Source organism: Myiozetetes cayanensis, unplaced genomic scaffold (assembly GCF_022539395.1).
Source record: "Myiozetetes cayanensis isolate MyiCay16 unplaced genomic scaffold, myiCay2020 scf15, whole genome shotgun sequence".
Lineage (NCBI taxonomy): Eukaryota > Metazoa > Chordata > Aves > Passeriformes > Tyrannidae > Myiozetetes > Myiozetetes cayanensis.
The window spans coordinates 13,936,133-13,959,158 of record NW_026087159.1 but is presented as its reverse complement, the minus strand read 5'-3'; the positions used below and the strand labels follow the sequence as shown (position 1 = coordinate 13,959,158).

Below are 23,026 nucleotides of genomic sequence, written 5' to 3'. Positions count from 1 at the left end.
CGTGCCCGGGCGCGATGTGGCGGCCGGACCCGCGGGCGGGCTCGGGGGCCGGCCCCGGCTCGCCGGGCTGCCCGGACCTGCTGCAGCACGCCCGGGCGCTGCACTCGGAGGAGTCCCCGCTCTACCTCAGCTTCTTCGAGGATGAGTGCCGCCTCATCGCCGACCGCCTGCGCCTGGCCGCGGCCGCCGAGCCCGCCGCGCCCGTCACCTCCACGCCGCTGCCCACTCCGGACTCGGGCACAAGCACCTGCGAGGCCGCTGCCGCCCCGGGCCCGGCCCGAGCGGAGCCCGTGTGCCTCCCGCAGCCCGCGGCCGGCGCTGGCCCCGGGGCCCGCCCGCTCGCCCGTGCTCGGCGCGGTGCCCCGCAGGCCTCGGGGGGCCGCCCCGGCCCCACCGCCCGCTCCCCGGGCCGCGGCCGCGCCAGGCTCGCTCCGGCCCGCACACGGGCCTCGCAGGGGCCGCAGCTCCCCTCGGCCGACACGGCGGGCTCGGCCCGCCCAAAGCGGCTCCTCCAGCCCGCAGGTAAGCGGGGTCGCTGCGGAGAGCCCCGGCACGGCCGCTGCCTGCCCGGCGCTGCTGTACCCTCCCTCTCTCCCCCAGGTACCAGGCTGAAGGGGATGCCGCCTGCCAGGTCCAGGGCTCAGCATCCCGGCGGGACTTTGCAGCAGGCACCACCTTCCGCCCTTCCCAAACCCGCTCCCCGGGACACACAGATGAAAAGTAATTCTGCGCCTGCCAGATGGCCTCAAGCAAAGTGGGGAAGTGTGTGGGGGGCTGATGCTGCGGCTGGAAGGGAAAAGGGGGTTAGCCTGGGCTGCAGCGTGGCCAAGGACAGAGCAGGGGGAGCGGGGAGTCATTGGGAGCAGTGCAGGCAGGAGCCTAGGAAACTTGCTCTGCCCCAAGTGATGTTAACACTGCCCTTCTGCCAGTGTGGGCTCCAATGTGGGCTAGCAGCCCTTTGGCTTTGGAGCCCTCACCCCATGGTCTTGCAGCAGTGGTGCCCATGGGCCTAGGACAGCTGAGCCCCAGGGGTGCGGTGTAGCTGCTTCGGAGCAGCAGCCTCTGTGCCTAAATGTTTGTTCGCTGTAGCTGCTGCCAAGGCTGGGGGTCCCAAACAGCCCTCTTCAAGACTCTCGACAGCAATTCCTATCGTGGCTTCCCGCTCCTCACTGCAGCCTCTGGAAAGAGCGGCTCCATCCAAGCGCTTTTGCGTCACTAAGGGTGAGTCTTGGCAGAAACCTCAGAGGTAGCGGAGTCGTGGCGGGGGGGGAGCTGCTGCCGTGGGAAGAACATTCAGATCTCGGCTACAGGGTCAAGGCTGTTTCTGGGGAAAGGACTGGAGGGGATTGTGTGTACCTGGGCTCAGAGGAGGGGAGGTGAAATGTGGCTAGGTGAAGGCTAGGTGAAGTCCGTTTCCCTGGAGAGGCACCCAGCAAAGAGAATGAGCAAATCTGGTGCTTGAGCTCATCCACAGGACAGGGAGCAGCCCTGGTCAGTCAGGGCACTGTCTGAGTAGGGGGTGATGCTCTTTGCTTTTATTTCCTGGGTCTCACTTCAGGATCAGCTACACAGGAGCTGATGTGCAATAGGACCCAAGAGCTGAAGGAAAGTGGTGAGAGCAAAGAACGGCTGGTTGCAGAAGGGACTGTCTTGGGAACAGGTGAGCAGTATGGAGGTGTGGTCCCACACAGGGGTGGGGAGCTGCAGTTTGCTCCCCTGTAGACAGGAGCCCCTCCAGAGCTTTCATGGCTCCCGACTGCCAAAGGCCTGTTGAAAACCAAGCACCCTGTGAGTGTATCATGGTGAGGAGAGTCTGCATTCGGCCTCTGGTGGATTCTTGCCTTGTGTTGGGGTAAGTGTGGGGAAATATGGGCATCTGCTTGTTGGGCATTGCCGCTCCCCAGTGGGGTCCTAGCTGACCAGGCTGAGGGTACTGCAGGTGGAGTGTGCTGCCTTCCCAGGAACTGCAGCTGGGGCAGCCTGCAGAGGGAGAGGAAGTGAGAAGGGTGTTCCCACTCTGCTAGGACAGCCCTGCCCTGCCTGGGGCAGCTGCCTGCTCTCCCTGTGCAGGCAGACTCCTAGCAGGAGACTCCTTGCTGTTGGGAGTGAGGCCATGCAGGAGCACCTTCTCCCAGCAGCATCCCCACAGCCAGCCCAGCAGTAGCTGTTGGGCTGAAGGTGCTGGGAGACCTCTGGCTCTCTTGGTCTGGAGCAGTTCTGTGGCCTGCTTGAAGAGGAGCTGAGAATGGCAGGTTTCTAGTGCTGACACCTCTCTTCACAGGTAAGGCTGACCAGACATGGGAGTACGTGGAGTCCTCTTTGTCCAGCAGGTCAGCCCCTGGCCTGCTTTCAGGGTGTGAAGATGCAGTCCCTGCTGAGCAGGTAAGAGCCAGCCATGTCCTGGCAGCACAGAGCACTGTTCAGCACTGTGGATGGGGCCAGCTATGCCAGAGGTGGAAGATGATGGGACCTGGGGCTGCCAATTTCCTGGATGGCACCTGAGCTGATTTAGCCTTTCCCTAGGGTTTACACAAGACCACGTGCATTTACTGCATGGCTTTACCACCTCTCCAGCACTCAGGGGATTGCAGGCTTCTTTCCAGTTAGATTTTTAAGGGCCTTTTGAAACATGCAAACCTCCTGTGGCTTCTGTTGTCGCTTTTATACCTCCTAACATGTTGGACATGTACCCAGGATGGAGTGAGCAGAGCTTGCAGCAAGGTGAAGCTCCTAAGCTGTGAATTCTCCTACCTAAAAAATATGTTTGTGCATTTGCCAGCAGTTTTAGGGCTCTTCACTCTGTGGCTGTGACCTGCCAAAGGCATTCTTGTTACACACAGGTGCTGGCAGGTGCTCACTGCTAAGTGAACCGTGGCTCCTTCGCCAGGCACTGCTGCTGTGGTGGACACCCCCTGGAAAGGGATCCCCAGGGTGCTGGGCTTGGGATGTTGGATGGGCTGCACTGCTCCTCCAGAGGATGGGCTGTGCTGTGGCTGAGCTACTGGTTGCTGCGTGGGGCTGACCACTCCCTGCATCACACTTACCCCCTGCCCTTGCCAGCCTGCAGGTGATCAGCTGTCCCAGGAGCTGGAGCGTGTGAAAAAAGAGCTGGAGCAAGTGAAGGGGGAGCTTGGTATGTGGGTCTGGCTGTCCTAAGGGCTGCAGGACACCTGCAATGCAGGTGACACCCCCTGTGCTCCTCCCTGGAGCCCAGGGCCTGCAGCTCCATGGGGATGGGGCTGGCTTCTTGTTTAGGGAGTAGAGCAGGATCTCAGCTGCTGCCCTGCAGGGTCTGGGGTGTTCAGGGTGGACTGAGCACAGCCCTTCTTGCCTCCTGCCTGCAGCTGACAAGACTGCCCAGTGTGAAGCCTATCACCAGACAATCTGCTCCTTGCAGGCTCAGCTCAGAGCAGCAGGTATGTGCCCTCCCTGCAGTGAGCCCTCACCTCTGGGCAGGCTGCAGGGATGCTCCGGTGATCCCTTGCCGCTGTAACCGAGGGCTGCCAGGTGGAAGGGACACAGCTCGTGGCCTTTCCCGTGGGTCAGGTGCTGAGTGCCAGGAGCACTAGTGGTTGGATGCTGCTGTTGCTTCCCAGGAGTCTGTGTGGAAGATGCAGCAGTGTTCAAGGGTGGTGACTTGGGGAGAGACTGACAGCTGGCACATGAGCACATGTCTGTCTGCCTGAGCCTCTGGGCCAGCGATACATGTGGAACAACAACAACTGTTGAATGAGTGAATTATTTAATTCCTTGTATTTAAAATAAAGGTGTGTTTTCCAGTGGTGCTTGCTGTCTGCTGGGGTAGGGGCAGTGCCCAGTGCTGCCCACTGTCCCCCAAATGCTGGGCAGACAGGGCAGGTCTGTGCTCAGCTGTGGCTCAGCCAGAGACTTGAGGTGTGCTGCAAGGAGGAGCTGGGTGCTGGTGGATGGAGGCACAGCAGGGCTCTAGGGAAGCCTTTCTGGACAAACCTGGTGCTTCCAGGTGGGATGTTTGGGTGTGTGATGGGGGCAGGCAGCCGTAAGGGCAGGTTTCTTCCTTTGACCACCTTCATGCTGGATGTGAGAAGAGCCAGTGCTGGCTGATGCAGCCACGGACTGTTATTTACTGGTTTATTATCAGTGCCTGGGGGCAGGTGTTGGGGAAGCAGCGCTTGGGACTCGGTGTCTCCCTGCAGTGGAAGCCCTGCCCTGCTGCCTTCTCTGTGTGGTGGGCTGATGCAGGCACTTTGTTGCACTGCCTGAGAGAGGCCTGGAGAGTCCCGTTGTCTGGTGCTGGCAGTGCCCCGAGGTTGGGCTGGGAAGGCTGACCTGCTCCTGTTCCCCTGTTGCCTCTGGTTGGCGTTCCTGGCAGGCCCAGAGTGGCACAGGCAGCCCCCACTCCCTCCTGGGGCAGCTGCCCTGGGCTGTGCACAGGGGTGGCTGCCCAGGGAAGCTCTGTCAGCTGTGTCCCACCCCTGCTGGGCACTCGGTGGTTGGGGCAGCTCCAGTGGCAGCACGATCCGCAGGAGAGCGCTCTGCCCCGGTGCACGGGGGGTTCCCTGTACGTGCACGGCCAACACAACTTCTTGGAGGGAGCTGACTAGAAGATGTGCCCTGCTAGATTTATTGTTTGTAAAGAGAGAGGCGCTCATTGGCAAAGCTGGACTTGATACCCTGTGCTTCAGTTGTGGAAGATAATGAGGGTATCCAAGGGCTGATTTGGATCTGCTTCTGCAGGGCTTTTGGCCCCCTTTCTGGGCTAGAGCCATCTCTTACCCTCCTTTATGCTGGCTACATGTGCCCTGCCACTGTTTGCCTTCCTGCTTCTCCTGTTGGGACATGCCCTTGGGTTGCTCCATGCCTCTGCCTGCTCCCAGACATTGGACTGTGCTGCTGGCTCAGGGCCCTGAATGACACGGGTGGAGAACAGTAAGACTGGGAAGTGAGGATGGGGTACTGGGAAGACAGATGTGGAGCTGCCTGTGAGGTCTGGGAACTGAAGACATGGTCACTCCTCAATGCTGCTCCGTCTTTGAAACTATCTCCCAACCCGTGCTATTGCAACAGGGTTTCTAGGAACAGGATGATTTTGGTGTCATCCACCCCCTCACTGCTCTGGGACTCCACCCAGTGTCTGTCTGTCTGTCTGTGCCGCCCCTTGGAGTCCTGATGTGCCCGTGGTGCTGCCAGCCCTGCCCGAGAGCACCCTCGGTGATGGTGCTGCCCAGCTGGGTCCTCGCCTGCAGGAAAGAGCGAGAAACATCCGGACTCTTAACAGCCCAGGGAAAGGGAATTCTGCAACTTGATCTTAAGCTCACTTAATTCCCAGTGGGGGTCATGGGGCCGGAAAGGGAAGGGGCCTTGATGACTCGTGGGTGTACACGGCTGGGAAGCGGGGGCACGCCCTGTCTGGCAGTGACGTTCACAGGATGCGTTGATGTTTCGTCGCCGTGAGGTCGTCGCAGCTGCTGCGGTGGTATTTCCGTCATCCTAAGGTCGATTTCCGAGGAGAGAAGGGGCTGGACCTGTTGCCTCGACAGCGGCGCCAGACCAGAGCCTTGCCTATATATATGCCAGGGAGGCGCTGGTTCACCCTCCCGGCATCGCTGCCAGTTTGAATGGGCGCTCACGACATGCGAGCGCTGGATTGCATCAGGTCGGCGGGTACCGGCCTGCGTGATGCCGAGGATGATGCCGGCCCGGCAGCCGAGCCGTTCTCCCTAGAGCGTTTCCCATCTCTTAGGGCTGCCTGTTGCTCCCAGAGTAGCGGAGCGCTGTCCGGGACCGCTCCCTGCGGAGCATACGGGGGTCGCAGCACAGTCCTTCTCCATGCCTTAGGCTGAGCTCCGGAGCGGGGCCGGCCTCGCCTCCTCGCCTCGCTCCCAGCCCCGACAGGGCAAGGCCGGGGCAGGCTCTGCCCTCATGGCACAGCTGGCCCCGGGGGACCCTCAGCCCCCCCTGCGTGGCCATCCCGAGGGAACGCGGCTGACGGCACCACCGCACGCTGCCTTGCCCTGGTCTCGGACCTGCCGCCCGCGGCAGCCGCACTCCCGGCGGCCGAGCGGAGCCGTGCCTGGCCCTCGCCCCGGTGCGACTTATTATTTGAATTTCTATTTTTTAAAAACTCTGACGATGGGGTTGGCCGGGTGCGGGGAACCGGGCACCCGCGGCGCTGGGAGGGCTTCTGGGCATCGGGCGCGCATCTGTTCCCGCTGGCCCTGCGGTGTCTCTGCGAGCTATGGGGGCGGCTGCCAGGCGTGCCTTTTCTGCCTCGTTTGGGTGCCACCTTAAGGGCGGAGTCGGCCCGCCGTTAATTTCGGCGGTTCCGGGAGCGGCATTCCCAGAACAAGCGGAGCCAAGATAAGCTAAACTAAGCTGAGCTGAGCTGAGCTGGACGGGATCGCACCGGAGCGAGCTGAACAGCACCGAGCCGAGCCGAGCCGAGCCGTGCCGCCGGTGAGTGTCTGCGGGCGCTGCCGCCGCGCCGGGAGGGGCCGTGGCGCAACCAGTGCCGCGCTTGCATCAGCTGCCGCCCGCACGTGGCGGGTCGCGCCGCCGCGCCCCGTTCGGGCTCCGCCATCCCCGGGGCTGTGCCGGGCACCCCGGCGGCACCGAGCCTGACTGGCACTCCTCGGGACCGGAGATGCCCCCGCGGGGGCTGGAGGAATGGTCCCGAGCGGGGGCTGGCGGCCCCCGGCACTTGCCCCGAGTGGCAGCGGGATGCGGTGGGCACTGGGATGCAGCGGGGGGCTCCTGTTGTCGCCCAGCGCGTTGCTTCTCCGCTCCTCTGCCCGCTCGTAGCTCGCTGGGCGCTCGGATGACAACGTGGTTTTTAGCGAGACCCTCCGGCCGTGGGTCGCGCCTCCCCCGGTGCTCGCCGAGCGCTGTCCCTCGGCCGGCTCTGACAGGGGCTGGTGCTCCTCCGGATGCTCAGCGCGTTCCCGACATTGGGTACGGCGGGACAAGGGAGGCTGCCTCCCATCTTCCTGCTCGGTGCCACTCGCGCACTCGCGCCTTTTTCCTCGGCCCTGCTTTCGCAATAAGGGCGGAGCACGGTTCTGCTGCCATCCCGTTGCTTGCAACTCCGCAGCTCATCGGGTGTCAGAAATCCTTGGAACAATCGAGCAGCCCTGGGGAAGGCAGCCAGAGCTCTCCAGGTAGGGCTGGGGAGGGTGCCAATGGCGGGGCACTTGTTCCCTTGAAACCAAGCCCAGAGGCTAAGTGTGCTGGGGCAGTTCCTTGGGCCAAGGCTGAACGTGACACGTGCCAACTCGGGAGGAGGTTTCTCTAGAAATAGGCACGTTTGCTGGTTATGAGGAAGCAGCCATTGTTGGCTGCTACTGGTGGCTACCCCTGTGACCCTAGCTGATAATCCCCATCTATGGAAAAGGGTCACAAAGTTATCCTCTTGTTACACTGATCCCTACAGCACAGCATTGGTGCTGTCCTGGGCATCTGGCTGGGCTGTGTTTCCTTTCCCAATGAAGGGAGAAGACAGTGGTGGGTGGATGGTTTAGTGATGGGCACAGGTGCCAGACATGGCTGTGGGCATTGGGAGTCACTTTCCTTGCGGCTCCTCTCGCTGTGTGCTGGATGCCTGCTTCACAAGGTGCTCATCTTTAGAGCTTTTCAGGGATGGGTGGCTCCTATGAGCCAGAGGATGCTGTTGCTCGTATGTTCAAGGTGATTATAGCCTGCAGAGCTTGCAGACAGCTTGGCAAGCACTGTTAGCAGGCAAGGGATTTGTGCTGGGGGCCTGTGCTGTGTCTGGTTATACATCCCTGTCAAGGGTGTGGTGCAGATGCTGAAAGGAATGGCTGCATCCCAGTGAGTCAGCCCAGCCTGCCAAATCCTCTGCTGGAGGAATGCTTTGTCTCCCCACCGTTGCTGATGTGCACACCCACGTGCCAGGCTGGAGGGATGCACCCGCAGTCAAGTTTGGGCTAAAGGATCTACAGGCTGCCAAATCAGTGTGGAGTTGCTGGAAAACAGTGAGCAAGCTCTGGGACGTGCCCAGGGGCGCTGTGGTTGGGACCACACAGTGCTCAAGCAATGAGCCTGTTTCCCACCATGGACTCATTGGGTTCATCCCTGGCTCACTGTTCTGGTGCAGGAGCATTGCAGGTGGGGCATGTGCAGCCCCACAGTGCCTTGGAGGGAGCCACCAGAGTCTCTGCCCTACAGCATGGCAGGGGCTTGGTGCTAACAGGCCAGCTGGGAACAGGCTCCTCTGGGCATCGCTACCTGCCCTGCTCCCCGCAGCGTTGGTCTTGCTGCCTGAGGGACACTGAGCTTCACACTCCTATGGTCCCTTCTCTTGCAGGGCTTCTGAGCAGCTGAGCACCACTCAGGAGAGGACAAGATGTTCAGGGAAAAAATGACCAGTATTGGGAAGATGCTGATCCGCCGGCGCGTGGTGGATCTGAGCTCCGACGACACGCGTTTTGCTCGCTGCCTCTCCACACTGGACCTCATAGCCCTGGGGGTGGGCAGCACGCTGGGGGCCGGCGTGTACGTGCTGGCCGGGGAGGTAGCCAAGGAGATGGCCGGTCCCTCCATAGTTCTCTGCTTCCTGGTGGCTGCTTTCTCATCCGTACTGGCTGGACTCTGCTACGCAGAGTTTGGGGCCCGCGTCCCCAAGGCCGGCTCTGCCTACCTCTACAGCTACGTCACCGTCGGCGAGATCTGGGCTTTTACAACTGGCTGGAACCTCATTCTCTCCTATGTGATAGGTACGAGGCCAGGCAGTGTGCTGGCACATGTGCCCGGGCTCTTCCCAGCACCGTGCTGTCAGCACGAGGGGGTTTCTGGGGGCAGCATGTGGTGCTGTGGGGTGGAATCAGCAGGGAAATGGGTGCTGAGGTGGGGGTGATGCCACTCTGCCCTGGGCTCAAACTGATGCCTGGATTTGCCATTGACAAGGTACGGCCAGTGTGGCTCGAGCTTGGAGCGCGGCATTTGACAACATCGTCGGCAACCACATTTCCACCTTCTTTGCCAACAAGACCGCGCTGCACCTGCCTGGGGTGCTGGCCGAGCGCCCGGACTTCTTTGCACTAATCCTGATTGCCCTGCTGACTGGTGAGTACATAGGAGCAGCTCCATGGCACCGTGGGTGGTGGCGTGGGAGGCCCAGTGGGTTCCCACTCACCTCTTCTGTCCCCACAGCACTGCTGGCCTTTGGTGTCAGCGAATCTGCCCTCGTCAACAAAATCTTCACGGCGGTGAACCTGTTGGTGCTGAGCTTCGTCATCATTGCTGGCTTCGTCAAGGGGAACATCAGGAACTGGCAGCTCTCAAAGGAGGACTATGCCAACCTCACACACCCGGACCTAAGTGATGATATGTAAGGAGAGCAACTGTGCCAGGCCAGGGTCTGGCCCAGGGCAGGCATAGGCCCCACTGTCCATGGACCCCATGGCAGCTGCTCTCCTCCTTGCTTTCCAGGAAAACAGCCTTTGGCTCTGGCGGGTTTGTCCCCTTTGGACTAGAAGGGATCCTGACCGGCGCCGCCACCTGCTTCTATGCCTTTGTGGGCTTTGACTGCATTGCCACTACAGGTACTGCTTGGGTGAGGGTGGTGTGGGCATTTCCCCTGCACAACCAGCAGCTGTCTGGGATCTGCTGGGGAGGATGCTCCATGGCGTGAGAAACAGCTGGTCCCACCACCCCTGGGAGGTTTCCCTGCAGAGTCTCTGTCTCCAGCTGGGCCAGGCGAAAGGGCTCACAGCCTGCCCTGCCGCAGGAGAAGGGGTTCATTACACCACGTGGTGGGAGCAGGGCTGCACCCTGCCTGTGCAGGCAGCTCCCGGAGCAGCAGGGAGCCTTTTGACTGCTGAGCCGAGGCTGTGACAGTCCTGGGAATTGCGAGTGCCTCCTAGTTATTTCCCAGCCTCAAGCAACCTTTTTCTAAATGGCTGGGTTCGTGCAGAACCGCTGCTTCCTGGAACACAGGGAGCCCTCTTAATTTCCTCTCATTCCTCCAGAAATCTACTTAGTGGGTGGCTGGTACAGGCTGTTCTGCCTGACCTGCCTGTGCCTCCCTGCCCCCAGGGGCTGCCCAGCAGCCGCCTCCTTTCCTCCTACGCTGCTGCCGAGCCCCTTGCTGGGAGCGTGGCACAGCACATCTTGGCAAAGCCGAGGTGCATGGAGAACCTCTGTTCAGCAGGCTCTGCAGGGAGAGGGAAGGGTGGGGGTAAAGAGCTGGCATGGCCAGGGGGGCTTGCCAGGCAGCTGCATCCCTGGAATGATGAGAGCTGCAGCCACACACCTGTGCTCTCAGCAGTTCCAAAGCTTCTACCAGCACAGCATTATGGCTGGAGACCCCTCCTCCAACAGCCCCTGCCTGCTGCTGCCCAGTCCCATGCTGCCATCCCCTGGGGCTAGCTGCCCCATGCTGTGCCATGGAGTGGGGTCACATGCTGCCTCTTCTCTCTGTACAGGGGAGGAAGCCAGGAACCCACAGCGCTCGATCCCCATCGGCATCATCGTGTCCCTCTTCATCTGCTTTGTGGCTTATTTCGGGGTCTCTGCATCCCTGACTCTCATGGTGCCCTATTTCCTCGTGAACAAGGACAGCCCTCTGCCCGAGGCCTTCAAGGCGGTTGGTTGGGAGCCCGCCCGCTACGCCGTTGCCGTCGGCTCACTCTGTGCCCTCTCCACCAGGTAGGACCAGCCCCGTCCCTGGCACTGCCTGGCCCAGCGCAGGGACTGGCAGCATGCATCCAGGCTGGGCTGGGGATTTGCTCTGCCCAGCTTCTGTCCTGCTCCTGGCACACATCCCTGTGTGGGTGATGGGTGTGGGCAGCGTGCCTGGCAGGCCCTGAGCCATCTCTCCCCACGGCAGCTTGCTGGGCTCCATGTTTCCCATGCCCCGAGTGGTCCATGCCATGGCGGAGGACGGGCTGCTCTTCAAGCGCCTCTCCAACATCAACGATCGCACAAAGACCCCTCTGTTGGCCACCATCGCCTCGGGGCTCCTCTCGGGTAAGGCTCCTGGCCACTGCCTCACGCTCATGCCCACAGTGGTCTGGAGCTGTGCTCATGCTGCGTGTCCTCATTGCAGCGGTGTTGGCCTTCCTGCTCGAGCTGAAGGACCTGGTGGACCTCATGTCGATCGGCACGTTGCTGGCCTACTCCCTGGTGGCGGTGTGCGTGCTCATCCTCCGGTGCGTGACTCCTCGTGCGTGGCGGTGCCCAGGGTGGATGTTCCCAGGGGGGCTTTTAGGACAGCTTTGTCCTGGGGGCATGCAGCCTGGGGAAGTGTCCAGCCCCCAAGGTGGAGGCTGCTCACAAGAGCCTGTGAGCTGTCTCTGGGCACATTCTTGAAGTGGTTGTTCTGAGGCCACTGCTGGAGCAGCAGGAATATGAGGGTGCTGCCCACTGTCCCCCTGGGCTACAAAGTTCCTTGGGCTCTGCTGCAAGCTTGTCCTACCTGCTCAGGTACCAGCCTGGGCAGCTGAACTCCCCGAAGGCCATGGAGATGCTGGAGCTGAATGGGAACGAGGAGGAGAGGGTGATCATGAATCCGAGCGTCACTGCTGCCAGCGCCCAGCAGAAAGAGACCCTGTCCTGTTCCACGCTGTTTAACCCACCTTCAGACACCCCCACCGCGCTCTCGGGGCGCATCATCTACGTCTGTGTCTCGGTCATTGGTGAGTGAGTGGGAGCTGGTGGCTGATGTCCCCTCCTGCCAGGGGATGGAGTGTTTTTGGCGCGTCTCTGCAGAGCTGGGAAGGGATGGAGAGGGGCCAGGCGGAGGAGAAGGTGCCAGGAGGCTCAGGCTGCCAGCTGCTGTTGGCAGTGCCAGCGGGTGCTGAACCCACCCTGCCCTGAGCAGGGTGCCAAGTGCAGGGTACAGCTGTGGTTGTTGGAGGACATGGGTGCTAAGCCAAGCGTGTGTGGGTGGTCACGGGAGATCCCTGTGATGAGCCTGGCCCATGCTGGCCACCAGTGAGGGTGGTCCCCAACCCCTTGAGAGTGCTTTGGCTTGTCCCTCAATGGTTCCATTGTGCAGCCAGAATGGGGTGGCTCAGCCAGGTCTGAGTGTCAGAGCTGGGTCTGAGCCCAGCCTAGTGCAGGTTCCCTGCAGCTTGCTGGGCTGGCAAGCACCTCCAGCAAAGTGCTTTCCTGAGGCTTTGGAGTGGGTGTTGGAGACAGCAGGTGCTGGCCCCTTACCTGACCGAGAGGAATGGGTGCCTCAGCCCAGCTGCTGGTGAGGCTCAGGGTCTATGGGGGGCCATGCAACCCCCTGACTCCCCCCTCTCTTGCAGCCGCGGTGGTCACAGGCCTCTGTGTGTTCCTGACCTTCAGTGTGGCTGCTCTGAAGGACGCCAGTGTGGGCTGCATCGTGGTCCTGGTGCTGCTCCTCGTGGCGTTGCTCATTCCCACCATCATCATTTGGAGGCAACCGCAGAGCAACGCGCGGTTAAACTTCAAAGTGAGTTTAGCCCCCTGCAGGTGGCATCTGCACCCCCATGGACTCCAGCAGGATCTGGGTGTTGCAGGGTTTGCTGCCAGGCAATTACCAGGAAGGCCCAGAGCCCTCAGACCTCTCTGAGATGCAGTCCCCAGCATGGAAGTGCCTGGGTGCTCTCTGGGTGTGGCGGGGATGGGGTCCCTCTGTGGCCAGCAGCATCCTCAAACCCGGCTTGGTCCCTCAAGGCACAGCTGACACAGCCCTTCCTGTCCCCTGCAGGTACCTTTCCTCCCATTCCTGCCGATCTTCAGCATCTTTGTTAACATCCTGCTGATGGTACAGCTGAGTCCTGGCACCTGGGTGCGGTTTGCCATCTGGATGGCTGTGGGTAGGTGTCCTGTGGCAGGGAGTGCCATGCCTGCAGGTCTCTCCTGGGGGGCTGTTAATGGTGGCAGCCCACCAATGTGCATTTCATTATGGAAACTGTCCTGCAGGTTTTGTGATTTACTTTGGCTATGGGATTCGGAACAGCGTGGAAGGGAAAAATGCAGAAGAAAAGCCTCTTCACCATCCTGGCCTGGACCTCAGCCCCGGGGCTGCTGCAGTCTGAGGGACTGGGCACCATCACTCCATGGACCCCTGCCAGTATTCCCGCTTGGGGACAAGATCATCATGTACAGTGCATCCACCCCCTCTCCTGTAGGGAGTCCCAGAGTCTGGACTGCGGAGCTTGGTCATGTACTGCCCTTTCCCCTCTCAGAGCAGAGGTTGTGGAGACAAATCTCCAGTCTGGGTGGGTGTGCTGGTGGACCAGGCCTGGTCTCTGTCCTGCTGAGGAGCAGCAACAATGGTCTGGCCCTCCTACCATGAAAGCTGCTTTCCCTGTGCGCAGGAGGCTCCACATGACGCTGCAGTGGTTCTTGTTCTGTCATATTGCTGTGTTTACCACGTCCTCTCTGGGGTTTCCAAGTGCCAGCTTTGTACATGGCATCCATGGCTGTAGCTGGGCAGAGAAGTTTGCTATGAATCATTCTGATCCTCATGGTACTGCCAGCTGACCAGTACTCCCTGCCAGCGCAGGACTGAGCTGGCCTGTGATTTACATCCGCTACATGAGCCCTGTGCTGCCCTGGCCATGTTGCTTAGCTCCAGTGCCCATGAAGATGTCCCCATAGAGAATCCAGCGGAGGCAGGAGCCCCCCCTTTTTATAGGTAAAAGCTTACCTCGGCGCCTGGGAAAGGGGTCCTGACCTCCGATGGGCTCTGCAGCGGATGGATCCGAATCTCCTGCCTGGCTCACCAAATTGATGCCCAAAAAAAGGCAGATAAAAAAAGGACTGCTTAAAGGCAGAATTTTGAGCCTATAAACAGCAGGTATTTATTGAATTAACGACGTCGGGGTAGCTTCCAGCTCAGGCTGGACAAAAGCTCCGAAGTGGTTCAGTAAAAACAAGCAATTTGTACAGTTTCTAATCGTGATTACAACATAATCACATGCATATTCATATTATTGCATTATTAGATTGCAATATTCATAGCAGGTGGAGTCGGGGTGGAGACTGAGGCGTGGTATCTATTTTGAGGAATAAATTAGGGTAGTTCCGGTCTTGCCTTCATCCTGGGGTCGCAAATCTACTCATCTTCCTCGGGTGACATCCGTGACCTTTTGTTCTATCCATTGTTCTATGTTCTGATCATCTAGGTTTGAAGAAAACCTTGGCTCTAGGCCTACTTTACCTATTCAAATGTCTACCTTGGCTCCTCTGGATGAGATTTATGTGTGTTGAGTTCTTTGTTTAGTGTTTGTTGTGGTTCCTTTAAGGTCTAATGCTCTTAGTACAGCACATTGCCTTCCTCCAAAAGTACAGCTTACAGTGAACGAAATACAGGGGGTAAGGGGGGCTCTTGTGGGTTTACAGTAAAAGTGTTTCAATTAACCCTTCCTCCTTCACCCAGTGTAGCTGTAGTGCTGTCCAACCTCATGTGTTTTTGTACAGTTTGCATTTTAATGCCAGTTTTTATACCTCATAAATATTTTTTAAGTGGTTGCCTCTGTTGATCTTGCTGCGTCTCCTGTTAGTGCCCTGTGGTCATGGGCCCCCGAGCAGGTCCCTGCATGCTACTGGGTTGGGTGCCAGGCTGGTGCCAGTGCAGAACAATGCTAGGTTCCAGCAAGGCTGTGCTGGGTGCACTCCCTGTCTGAAATCTGCCAGCTAGAACCACCCACTCTTGGACTGTCCCCTGGGGCAGTGAGCCTGTGAGCCAGGAGCTGTGGAGCAGTGCTCCAGGCCAGCTCAAACCAGTGCTGCTGGTACCTGGGGGCAGGACAGCATCCTGTCATGGCCCTGCCTTGCAGGCCCTGTGCTGTGAGGGATTGTGTCACCAGGTCCCATAGCAGCAGATGCAATAAAGACCTCGGAAATATCTCCTGGAGGTGTTCTGCAGAGGAAGCATGGCCAGGAGCTGGGCTGCATCCATGTGAGATGATGATTTTCCAGATTCTGGTCTGGTCTAAATCAGACCTGACATTATTATTCAAAATAAGCTAATTTAGGGCAGATGGACCGTGCTTGCTTTTGGCATCTCTCCCTGTTCATTGGCAGTGGCACAGGGTCACTGCACGGTCAGCAGCGAGGCACCCACACCATCAGCTCTGCTTGGCCCTGTGTGCTGCAGCTGTGACACCTGCCCAGGGCTGTGCCTGGAGTAAAAGGGGCTGCAGTACCTGCTCTGACTCTGGGCCAGCCACTCACTGCCCCAGTGCCCTGGGCTGGGGTGCCCTGCCAGAGCCTCAGGCTCCAGCCCCCAGGTGGAACTGGCTCCTGGCACCGGCTCCTCACGGCTTCTTCCAGCCCTCCTAGTCAAGCTGGTGCCTTGGTGTGCCCCACTCTTTCACCACCCCACCTTGTGGGTATCTTCTGGCCAGGGGCAGCACATGGGGCCCTGCTGAGCCCTGAGCCTGCAGACCCCCTGGCACCTGTGTCCCTGGTTCTAGGTGCTGTTACCCAAGGCTAGAGGGCAATGGGCCTATGATAGAGCTGCAGCCTTCACCCTCTGGCTTGGCACTGCCCCCCATGCCTTTGTTTGTGCCAGTGTCCCTATGTATGGGAGCATGTCCAAGGCCATATTTTGGTCTGTTTGTGCCTGTGGGCATGCCTGTGCCTGGCTACAGGCCATCCCACTGCACACTGCCATCCCATCCTGGGCATCCGGTGGGACTGGCAGAGCTCTGGACATGGAGCAGGGTTCTGGAAGCTTTGGGTGACTCCCACCATGGCAGTTCAGCAGGGGAAGCAGCTGTCTGGCAGCCACCAGTCTGTGGTGGGTCGGTGTCACCCTGCCATGGGCACAGGTGCTGGCAGGAGCCACGTGGCCACTTTGTCCTTGGCTACCAGCCTGGGGAGGCTGTCCCAGCTCTGCACACCCACTCTGGGGGAACCCTGCCTCCAACTGCCTCCTTCTGCTCCATCCATCCCTAGGTTAGCAGAGCTCCTAGGGATGGCACCATATCCTCCTGCTGGGCAGCACCTCTGCCTTTCCCAGGCCACACTGGTTGTTACTCGACATCTCGGTGCACCAGCTGGTGGATGAACGGCAGCCAGCTGGAGCCCCAGCGTGTGTGTTGTGTCACCAGCTGGCTGCTCTCCCTGCTGTGCCCACTGCCCCAGCACGCTGCCTGTGGGCTACCGAGCTGCTCCGATAGCAGCCCACGGCTCCGGCGTGCAGAGGGGCTGGGAGGGAAGCACGTTCTGGGTGAAGGCTGGCAGTGCTGGGGGCTGTAGGGTGGGCTTTCCCCTCCCATGCTGGACAGGAAGGGGCCATTTTCTGGTTTAAGAAAACTCAGCAAAAAGCAGAGCCTGGCCTTGCTGCCGAGGGGCCTGTGACGACCCAGCCTTTTAGGGGAAGGAAGCGCCCAGTCCTGCACGCAGCTGCCTGCGGTTTGCCCTGGCAGCCAGGGCACCTCCACCCAGGCTGGCAGCACAGGCTGTGTCCCTGTCTGCTGCCCAGCCATGGGCCTTCCCCAGGGCAGCTCCAGGCCTGGCACAGCACCAAACACACAGGAAGCACTCTCCTGCTCGTGCCTCTGCCACTGCGCGGGCACCAGCGCGGGCAGGGGCAGCAGGGCTGGCTCCTGGCTCAGCGTTGCCTCGCTGGCTCTAATGCCAAGGGGGACACTCAGAGAGACCCCCGCTGGGAGATACAGCCAGGGCTTGGTTTGTGATCTCCCTGTTGCCATTTAAATTCCCCTGGATTTAAAGGGGAGCTGGAGGGCTGTTGGCTCCCTGTGCCGCCTTCTTCCCTGTAAAGCCAGCGAGTGGGGACCGTCAGATCCTCTTCCCTGCAGGTGACGTGCTGGTGGAGCACAAATCCATCAGCAGGACATGAGTCCTGGAATCCAGGGAACTGACTCCAGGCAGATGGGGTCACCAGCATGACAGAGCAAACCGTTCAGCTCCTCATATATCTGCAACAGCCCCGGGTTGTGCTGCACGGGCCTGGCTGTCCGGAAGAGCTGCAGGAGATCAAAGCCAGAGAGATTCGTATCACTCCTCACCCACCTGGCTCCAGACAGGTCCCAACCCTTCTGCTTTCTGTGGTAAGCTTGAGCATGCATGACCCAGTAGCTGGCAGGAGGCTGCGTGCATCCGATAATCCTCCTGGCCCTGAGCTCTCTAATCATACAGGCTTAACGTTCGCCTTGCTTTGCCTTTGCAGGCAGATGGTTGCTCTTCTCTTACTCTCCTTTCTTCTAGTGCTGCAGCTGGTGACCTGGTTCCCACTCGTGCTCCCTGCTCTGCACTGCAACCAGCCAAGGGGTGGTTCCTGTCACAGTCTGTCCCGGAGCTTCTCTGCCACCATCAGGATCCCCACAGGCTGTGTGGGTGTGCTGGTGTTCGAAGGCACATCCTCACCACTGCCTACTGCCCTCACCGTAGCAAAGTCTACGTGAATGGGGACAAGAAAATCCAAGTGGGTTTCCTGATGCTGGCACAGGGCGCTGGCAACGGGATGGGGAGGCTGGTGATGCACGTGGGCCCATCCCTGGTCAGTGTGGGCTATGACTGCACCCTTTTGAATCTGCACAGGCCACGCTGGCGCCTGCACATGAAGCTGATGGCAGCTCTGGCAGCAGAGAAGATGGCTGGGAAGGGCAGGGATTTCTCAGGGTTTGACAGTGACCTGCTGGGTGAAGTGGTCTGCCTCCTGTGCGGGAGGGAGGACGAGATGGTCCTTCTCATCTGCTTCTCTGGGGTGTGTGTGCAACGTGTGGGACCCTATATAAAGCTTGCCTTATGTCTCTCTACCTCACACACAAGAGATTTTTTGCTAATCCTAGATTTTAAGGCTGTTACTCCTCTCCATCTTCCTTGAGTTTTCCTGTTTTCCTGCTGTGTTTACCCAGGCAATTATTCCCTCTGTAATTCGTATTCTCCACAAGGGATCTCACTCTGGTGGTGCTTTGCAAGGCTGGACAGGTGACTGCTTGTATTTTTCACTCTGTTCCTTTTCACTGCATCTCAGGGGCAGGCCACTCAATTCTGTCACTGCTTAAAGAAGAATGTGCTGAAGAATAAACATGCAGTCCCTTCAAGACCTGTGACAGTTGTACGGGCACAACAACCTGACTTGCAAAACAAACGGGTAGGAGACATTTCAACAACCCAAATGTAACACCTCCTCTAGCTCAGTTATCAACACTTCATGTGAGTGTTAAACTAATTTAACTTATTTGCCTGGTCTGCAGATGTGTGTGCAACAGTTTCTATCACCCCAGATGAGATAATGCATGTAAAATCATGACACATTACTGGGCAGGGAGCAGCTGCTATTATTTACACAATACAAAGCAAATTTACAGACAGAATTTGACTTGTTCAGTGGAATTACCTGCCCTAGCCAAGAGGTTCTTAGGGACAGATCAAAAAGGGTTTACATCTCCTCTGGTCAGGGTGCTTGGAAGTATCTTTTTTGGTCCCTACCTTTTTTGGGTTACTTGATGGAGTGGGCTCACACGCTGACAATAAACTGGAATATGCATTCTCCAGAATCCCACCAGGCTTAGCAAAGCTAGTGTCTTCTCCTTGTTAGCTGTTAGCATAGTTCTTACCTTATCCATAGGGACATGATGACATCCATCTGGTCATTCTGTTCCCAAGAACTGAATAGCCAGTGGGATTACCTGTCTTCCTGCTGACTTTTGGCCCCTGTTACCCCATCACTGGAACAGCCAGTCAGGAACCCCCATACCTGCCTGGTGTGTGTAATCTTTCTGCATGTCTCAAAGTTCTGCTGAGGTCTGACTGGATAGTTTCCACTTCTTCTCTAAATTCCCTCACTCCCTCCTGCATTTTTTTGTGCTGAAGAACCCAGCTTCTTGATTGAACCCTTCTTCTTCCTCCTCCCTTAATAACTGATGACAGGGACCATTTGACCTCAGCAGGCTCATGCCAAGGCCCAGCACAGTGCCAGAAGCTGCTGGTTCTCACTAGGGCCCCCTTCTATCAGCAGGCATGTCAGTCTGCCAGGGTTACTTGCCTGTTCAGGTGTGAAGTCCTGGGCTATGGGAGTTGATAACTGGCCCAGGCACCTGCCCAAATCCTTCCACACACTCTGCCACCCACGGGCCGGCCGCCTCAGGGCACATTTTAGTACTGACTCACCCAAAAGTTGCCTTTTCTTACACCAGGATGACACCAGATTACACAGACCCCGTGATATGCCAGCAGTGTTAATTAGTAGTATTAAACAGCTCACAGGAGGGTGAGCAGGGACCTCAGGAGCCTGCACAATAAAGCCACCCACACCAGTCCTGGCTAGGGAGAGGGAGATGTATTCCCTGATCCACTGCAGGAGACAGCTCCCCCAGCAGAGCAAGGCCATCAGTGCAGAGCACAGAGCAGTGGTTTGTACTAACACATTCCCAGCCCAGCAAAGAGATAAGCAGTGCAGCCAACAAACTGGGACTGACAGGAGTTGCCTGCTTAGCAAATACATCTACAGCACACTGACACAAAACTGCCACTGTCTCAGGCCCCACGCTGGGCTCCAACAGGACTGTGGGGGCTGACCCTGGCTGGACTCCAGGTACCCACCAGGCTGCTCTGTCACTCCTCTCCTCAGCAGGACAGGGCAGGGAGAAAGTGAGATGGAAATGGAAGCTGTGGGTCAAGATAAAGGCAGTTTAATCAAGCAAATGCAAGGTCGCCTGTGGAAACAAAGGAAAACTAAATATTTATCCTCTATTTCCCACCAGCAGGAGACGTCCAGCCACTTCCTGGGAAGCAGGGCTTTAGCACACACAGCAGCTGCTCCAGAACACAGATGCTTTCCTAAGGAATGCCCCCTCCTCCCTTCTCTCAGGTTTTGTGGCTGAGCAGACACTGTATAGTCTGGAACATCCCTTTGGTCAGGTCGGGTCAGCTGTGCTGGCTCTGCCCCCTCCCAAGATCTTGCCCTAGCCCAGCCTGCTGGTGAGGGGGAGTTGTCAGAGACAGCCTTGATGCTGTGGGGACACTGCTCAGCAGTAGCCAAAACATTGGTGTGTTATCAACACCTTTCCAGCTACCAACTCAAAGCACAGCTCCATGAGGGCTGCTTGGGGTAAAATTACCTTCACCTCAGCCAGAGCCAATACAACTGTTTATTTAAAAAAATTAACAGAAACTTTTTAACAAAATCACACCGAACAGCAAGGATCTGAAAAGCCAGGCAGCACTGGGGCATCACAAAGAGAAATGCTCTGCAGGCCCTGACCAACCCAAGGGCTAGATGTGCAGACAAGCACCTCCAAGTGGATTATAACACTTGTTCCGTGTCTCTCATCTGAACAGTGACGCTGCTTTTTAAGCAGGTGAGGTTGTAAATTAGAAACCTGAATCTCTTGTGCATCCCCACGAGGCACCTGGAGGGCTCAGATGGTGGAAAGCTTTTAAAATGTCCCACCTGAAAGCAACCACGGCTGCAGCTGCAGCTTGGAGGCAGCCACCTGCTTCAGCTGCAACATGAGGAGGATGTCGTAGCATAAGGTGTGTGTGACATGCTGCACTTCTTCTTGCCCAGAATCCTGCAGAGCTGTCCTTTTTTTTTCCCCTTGTTGCCCTGTATCAGCACAGAACATCCTCTCTAGCTCAGAAGGAAGGGAGAATGAATACATGGATATCCACAGTCTAAGAGGGCCACCTTTTGCTGGAACTTGGATCTCACTCCATACCCCGATCCCAAATGCGAGAACAGGGCTAGCTCTGGAGGGGCAGAGCCCTTTATGAGCTAGGAACCACGTGGCAGTTAATAGATTGCAGGCTGGTGATTTGCCTTCTGCATCTGAATGATCTTGCCAAAGCCACCTCTTCCCACATCGTAGTCTGTCCGGTACTCATCTCGCACCTGGGGCACAGCAACAACACACACGTCAGAAACCTGCACTCTGTCTCCTCCTGGACTTCAAAATCATCACCCACTCCTTGTTCAGTTGGTGGGGAACTGAAGTTCAGGCTAGAAGCACTTCAACTCGATTGAGATCTCTTCAAAGAACCCACCAAAAAGGTGGTGAAAATTACAAATTAATATCTATCTGATGGCTGAGGTATTTTCAGATAAGAAGCAAGGAAGAGCCCAAAACATTTTCATTCAGCTTTGCAGCCCAGCTTTCTGAATTGCCAGGCTTGGCCCCCTGGAACATTTTATCCCCTCCACCCTGGAAATCTGCAAAGGAACCTCACACCTTTGCCCTGGGGCAAACTGCCGTGTCATGACATTGGTCTGGCGGCTACACTGTCCCCCTCCACACAAACTTTGCATCATTTTAAGAGTACTGGCTTGGAGGTGGGAACATCCTGCTTGCACTACAGGAAGTTTGGAGTCCTAGATGGAAAGTGTCCCAGGCATCAGTTACCAAAACAACCCGGGAGCGACTCAACTTTGCCGTCAGGTCCTTACGGTCTGCGTGAGACAAAACAAGCTAAGAAGGACCAGAGCCCTTTTGAGAGGGGGAGGGACCAGAATGAGGGGTTGCACTGGGGTTGCCTTTACCTGCCCTCCAGTCTTTCCTCTGCCGTACTGCCTGCCCTCCTTGAAGCCGGCGTCCCAGTCGGTGCGGATGATGCGGTCGTCGAGCCGCGTGCCGTTGATGAACCGCATGGCGTGCTCGGCGTCCGCCCTCGTGTAGTACCTGAGCCCCTCTATAAGGACATCTAAGCCTGTTTGGGTTTTTTTTGCTTTTTTTTGGGTTGGGCAGATGGAAAACGAAAAAAGAGAGCTATTGTATTTGAGAAACAGAAAAAAAAAAATAATAAACCCACCCCCGCCCTCCAGCCTTTTTTCTTCCCCCACAGGATCAAAAACTGCGCTAAAAGCGGCCAAGGCTCTGAGAGGAGCCTGCGCTTTAATGTCAGTGCCTGCACAGGCAAGGAGATGAAACAAAGACATTAAAGCCTTGCTAAGGGCAAAGAAATGGGTAACATGCCTCCTTGTGCTACGTGGAACTTGACTGAAAGAGAACAAAAGGGGAGCTCTGCACAGGCAGCTCGTGGCACGGCCTGCACGAGCGTGTACATTCCTGGGCCTGGGAATGCCCCCCCGGCTTATCCTGCTACTTCCTTCAGGTGTACAGCTGAGGTGAGAAAGCCAACACGTGCTCTGGCCACAGAAGACCTCAGACTGAGCGCTCAGTTCACGTTCTGGCCCTAAAACCACGAAAGAAATGAATAAATTAAGAGTAGGTCTCTGCCAACCCCAGAAAGCAGAGCAGCGGTGGCACTTGTGACGTGTGGCACCACTGCACAGTCTGTCTCACAGTTAGGCTGGGGAAGAGCACGGTGCGAGGCTGGAAGGGATGTGCCTGGCACAGAGCACCTGGCTGTGCCTCCCTCCCCTCAGCAGCACGGCTGGGTTTGGAACTAAAGGTGGCAACCACACACGGGCTGACAGGAGGGGAAGAGAAAGGATACTCGACAAAGCAGAAGCCACAGGGGGTCTTCTTGATCTTGTCCAGACCCATGACAATCCTCTTGACATCCCCGCACTTGGAGAAGAGCTCCTGGATCTGCTCCTCGGTGGTGTAGAAGGACAGGTTGCCGACGTAGAGCGTGGAGGAGATCTTCAGGGACTTCTCCTGCAGCTGCCTGCTGCCCTGCGGGCACAGAGGCGCGCACGGCGGGGTCAGTGCTCCCGCCGCCCCGCTCCCTCCCGCTCCCTCCCGGCCCTGCCCCGGGCACGGCCCCCCCCGGCCCCGCCGGGCGCACCCGGAAGTGCTGGTCGCGGTACTGGCTGATCTCGCAGTACGAGTCGCTGTTGAGCCCGCTCAGCGTGGTGTGCAGCAGCCCCGACATCGCGCCCGCCCGCCCGGGCCCCGCTCCCGAGCCCCTGATCCTGATCCCGGTCCCTCCCTGATCCCGATCCCGGCCCTGCTCCCGGGATCCTGCCGGAAGTGCCTCGCGCACCGGAACGCGCGAGGAGGAGGAGCCGCCGCGCCGGGCGATTGGCTGAAAGAGCTGTCGCTCAGCAGGAAGAGGCGGGGCGGAGGCGCCGAGCAGCCAATCCCGACGGCGCGGCGGGTCCGCCAGGAGCGCCGGGCCCGGGCCCGCGCAGGCGCAGTGCGGTCGCGCCGTTCCCGCCGCGCGGCGCCCGCTG

At 58.3% G+C, this 23,026-nt stretch overlaps 2 protein-coding genes across 4 annotated transcripts; one reads left to right on the top strand and one right to left on the bottom strand.

The window, feature by feature from the left end:
- Positions 1-608: 608 nt before the first annotated feature.
- Positions 609-14,444, top strand: SLC7A3 (solute carrier family 7 member 3). Of its 3 annotated transcripts, XM_050310524.1 has the most exons (13): positions 609-1,221; positions 1,559-2,382; positions 8,303-8,711; positions 8,902-9,060; positions 9,148-9,325; positions 9,427-9,539; positions 10,422-10,644; positions 10,826-10,965; positions 11,045-11,147; positions 11,422-11,633; positions 12,252-12,418; positions 12,677-12,785; positions 12,892-14,444. In XM_050310524.1, exons 3-13 carry the CDS (start codon positions 8,342-8,344, stop codon positions 13,005-13,007), a joined length of 1,890 nt encoding a protein of 629 aa, XP_050166481.1. In that variant the 5' UTR covers positions 609-1,221; positions 1,559-2,382; positions 8,303-8,341; the 3' UTR covers positions 13,008-14,444. The 3 variants fall into 3 exon arrangements, with proteins under 3 accessions (XP_050166481.1, XP_050166482.1, XP_050166483.1); XM_050310525.1 differs by lacking the exons at positions 609-1,221; positions 1,559-2,382 and adding an exon at positions 6,272-6,435; XM_050310526.1 differs by lacking the exons at positions 609-1,221; positions 1,559-2,382 and adding an exon at positions 6,946-7,136.
- Positions 14,445-20,025: 5,581 nt separating this feature from the next.
- LOC126637344 (nuclear cap-binding protein subunit 2) lies at positions 20,026-22,798 on the bottom strand. Its single transcript, XM_050310527.1, has 4 exons — positions 22,639-22,798; positions 22,345-22,526; positions 21,428-21,566; positions 20,026-20,782 (listed from the first exon to the last, which is right to left on the bottom strand). Exons 1-4 carry the CDS (start codon positions 22,723-22,725, stop codon positions 20,684-20,686), a joined length of 507 nt encoding a protein of 168 aa, XP_050166484.1. The 5' UTR covers positions 22,726-22,798; the 3' UTR covers positions 20,026-20,683.
- Between the last annotated feature and the right edge of the window lie 228 nt (positions 22,799-23,026).

Coding starts and splice junctions, on each gene's coding strand:
- SLC7A3 (XM_050310524.1), top strand. CDS start 8,342: ATGTTCAGGGAAAAAATGACCAGTATTGGGAAGATGCTGATCCGCCGG. Junction 9,540..10,421: donor TGACTGCATTGCCACTACAG/GTACTGCTTGGG, acceptor CTCTCTGTACAG/GGGAGGAAGCCAGGAACCCA. Junction 10,645..10,825: donor CTCTGTGCCCTCTCCACCAG/GTAGGACCAGCC, acceptor TCCCCACGGCAG/CTTGCTGGGCTCCATGTTTC.
- LOC126637344 (XM_050310527.1), bottom strand. CDS start 22,725: ATGTCGGGGCTGCTGCACACCACGCTGAGCGGGCTCAACAGCGACTCG. Junction 22,527..22,638: donor ACCGCGACCAGCACTTCCGG/GTGCGCCCGGCG, acceptor CTGTGCCCGCAG/GGCAGCAGGCAGCTGCAGGA. Junction 21,567..22,344: donor TGTGGCTTCTGCTTTGTCGA/GTATCCTTTCTC, acceptor AGAGGGGCTCAG/GTACTACACGAGGGCGGACG.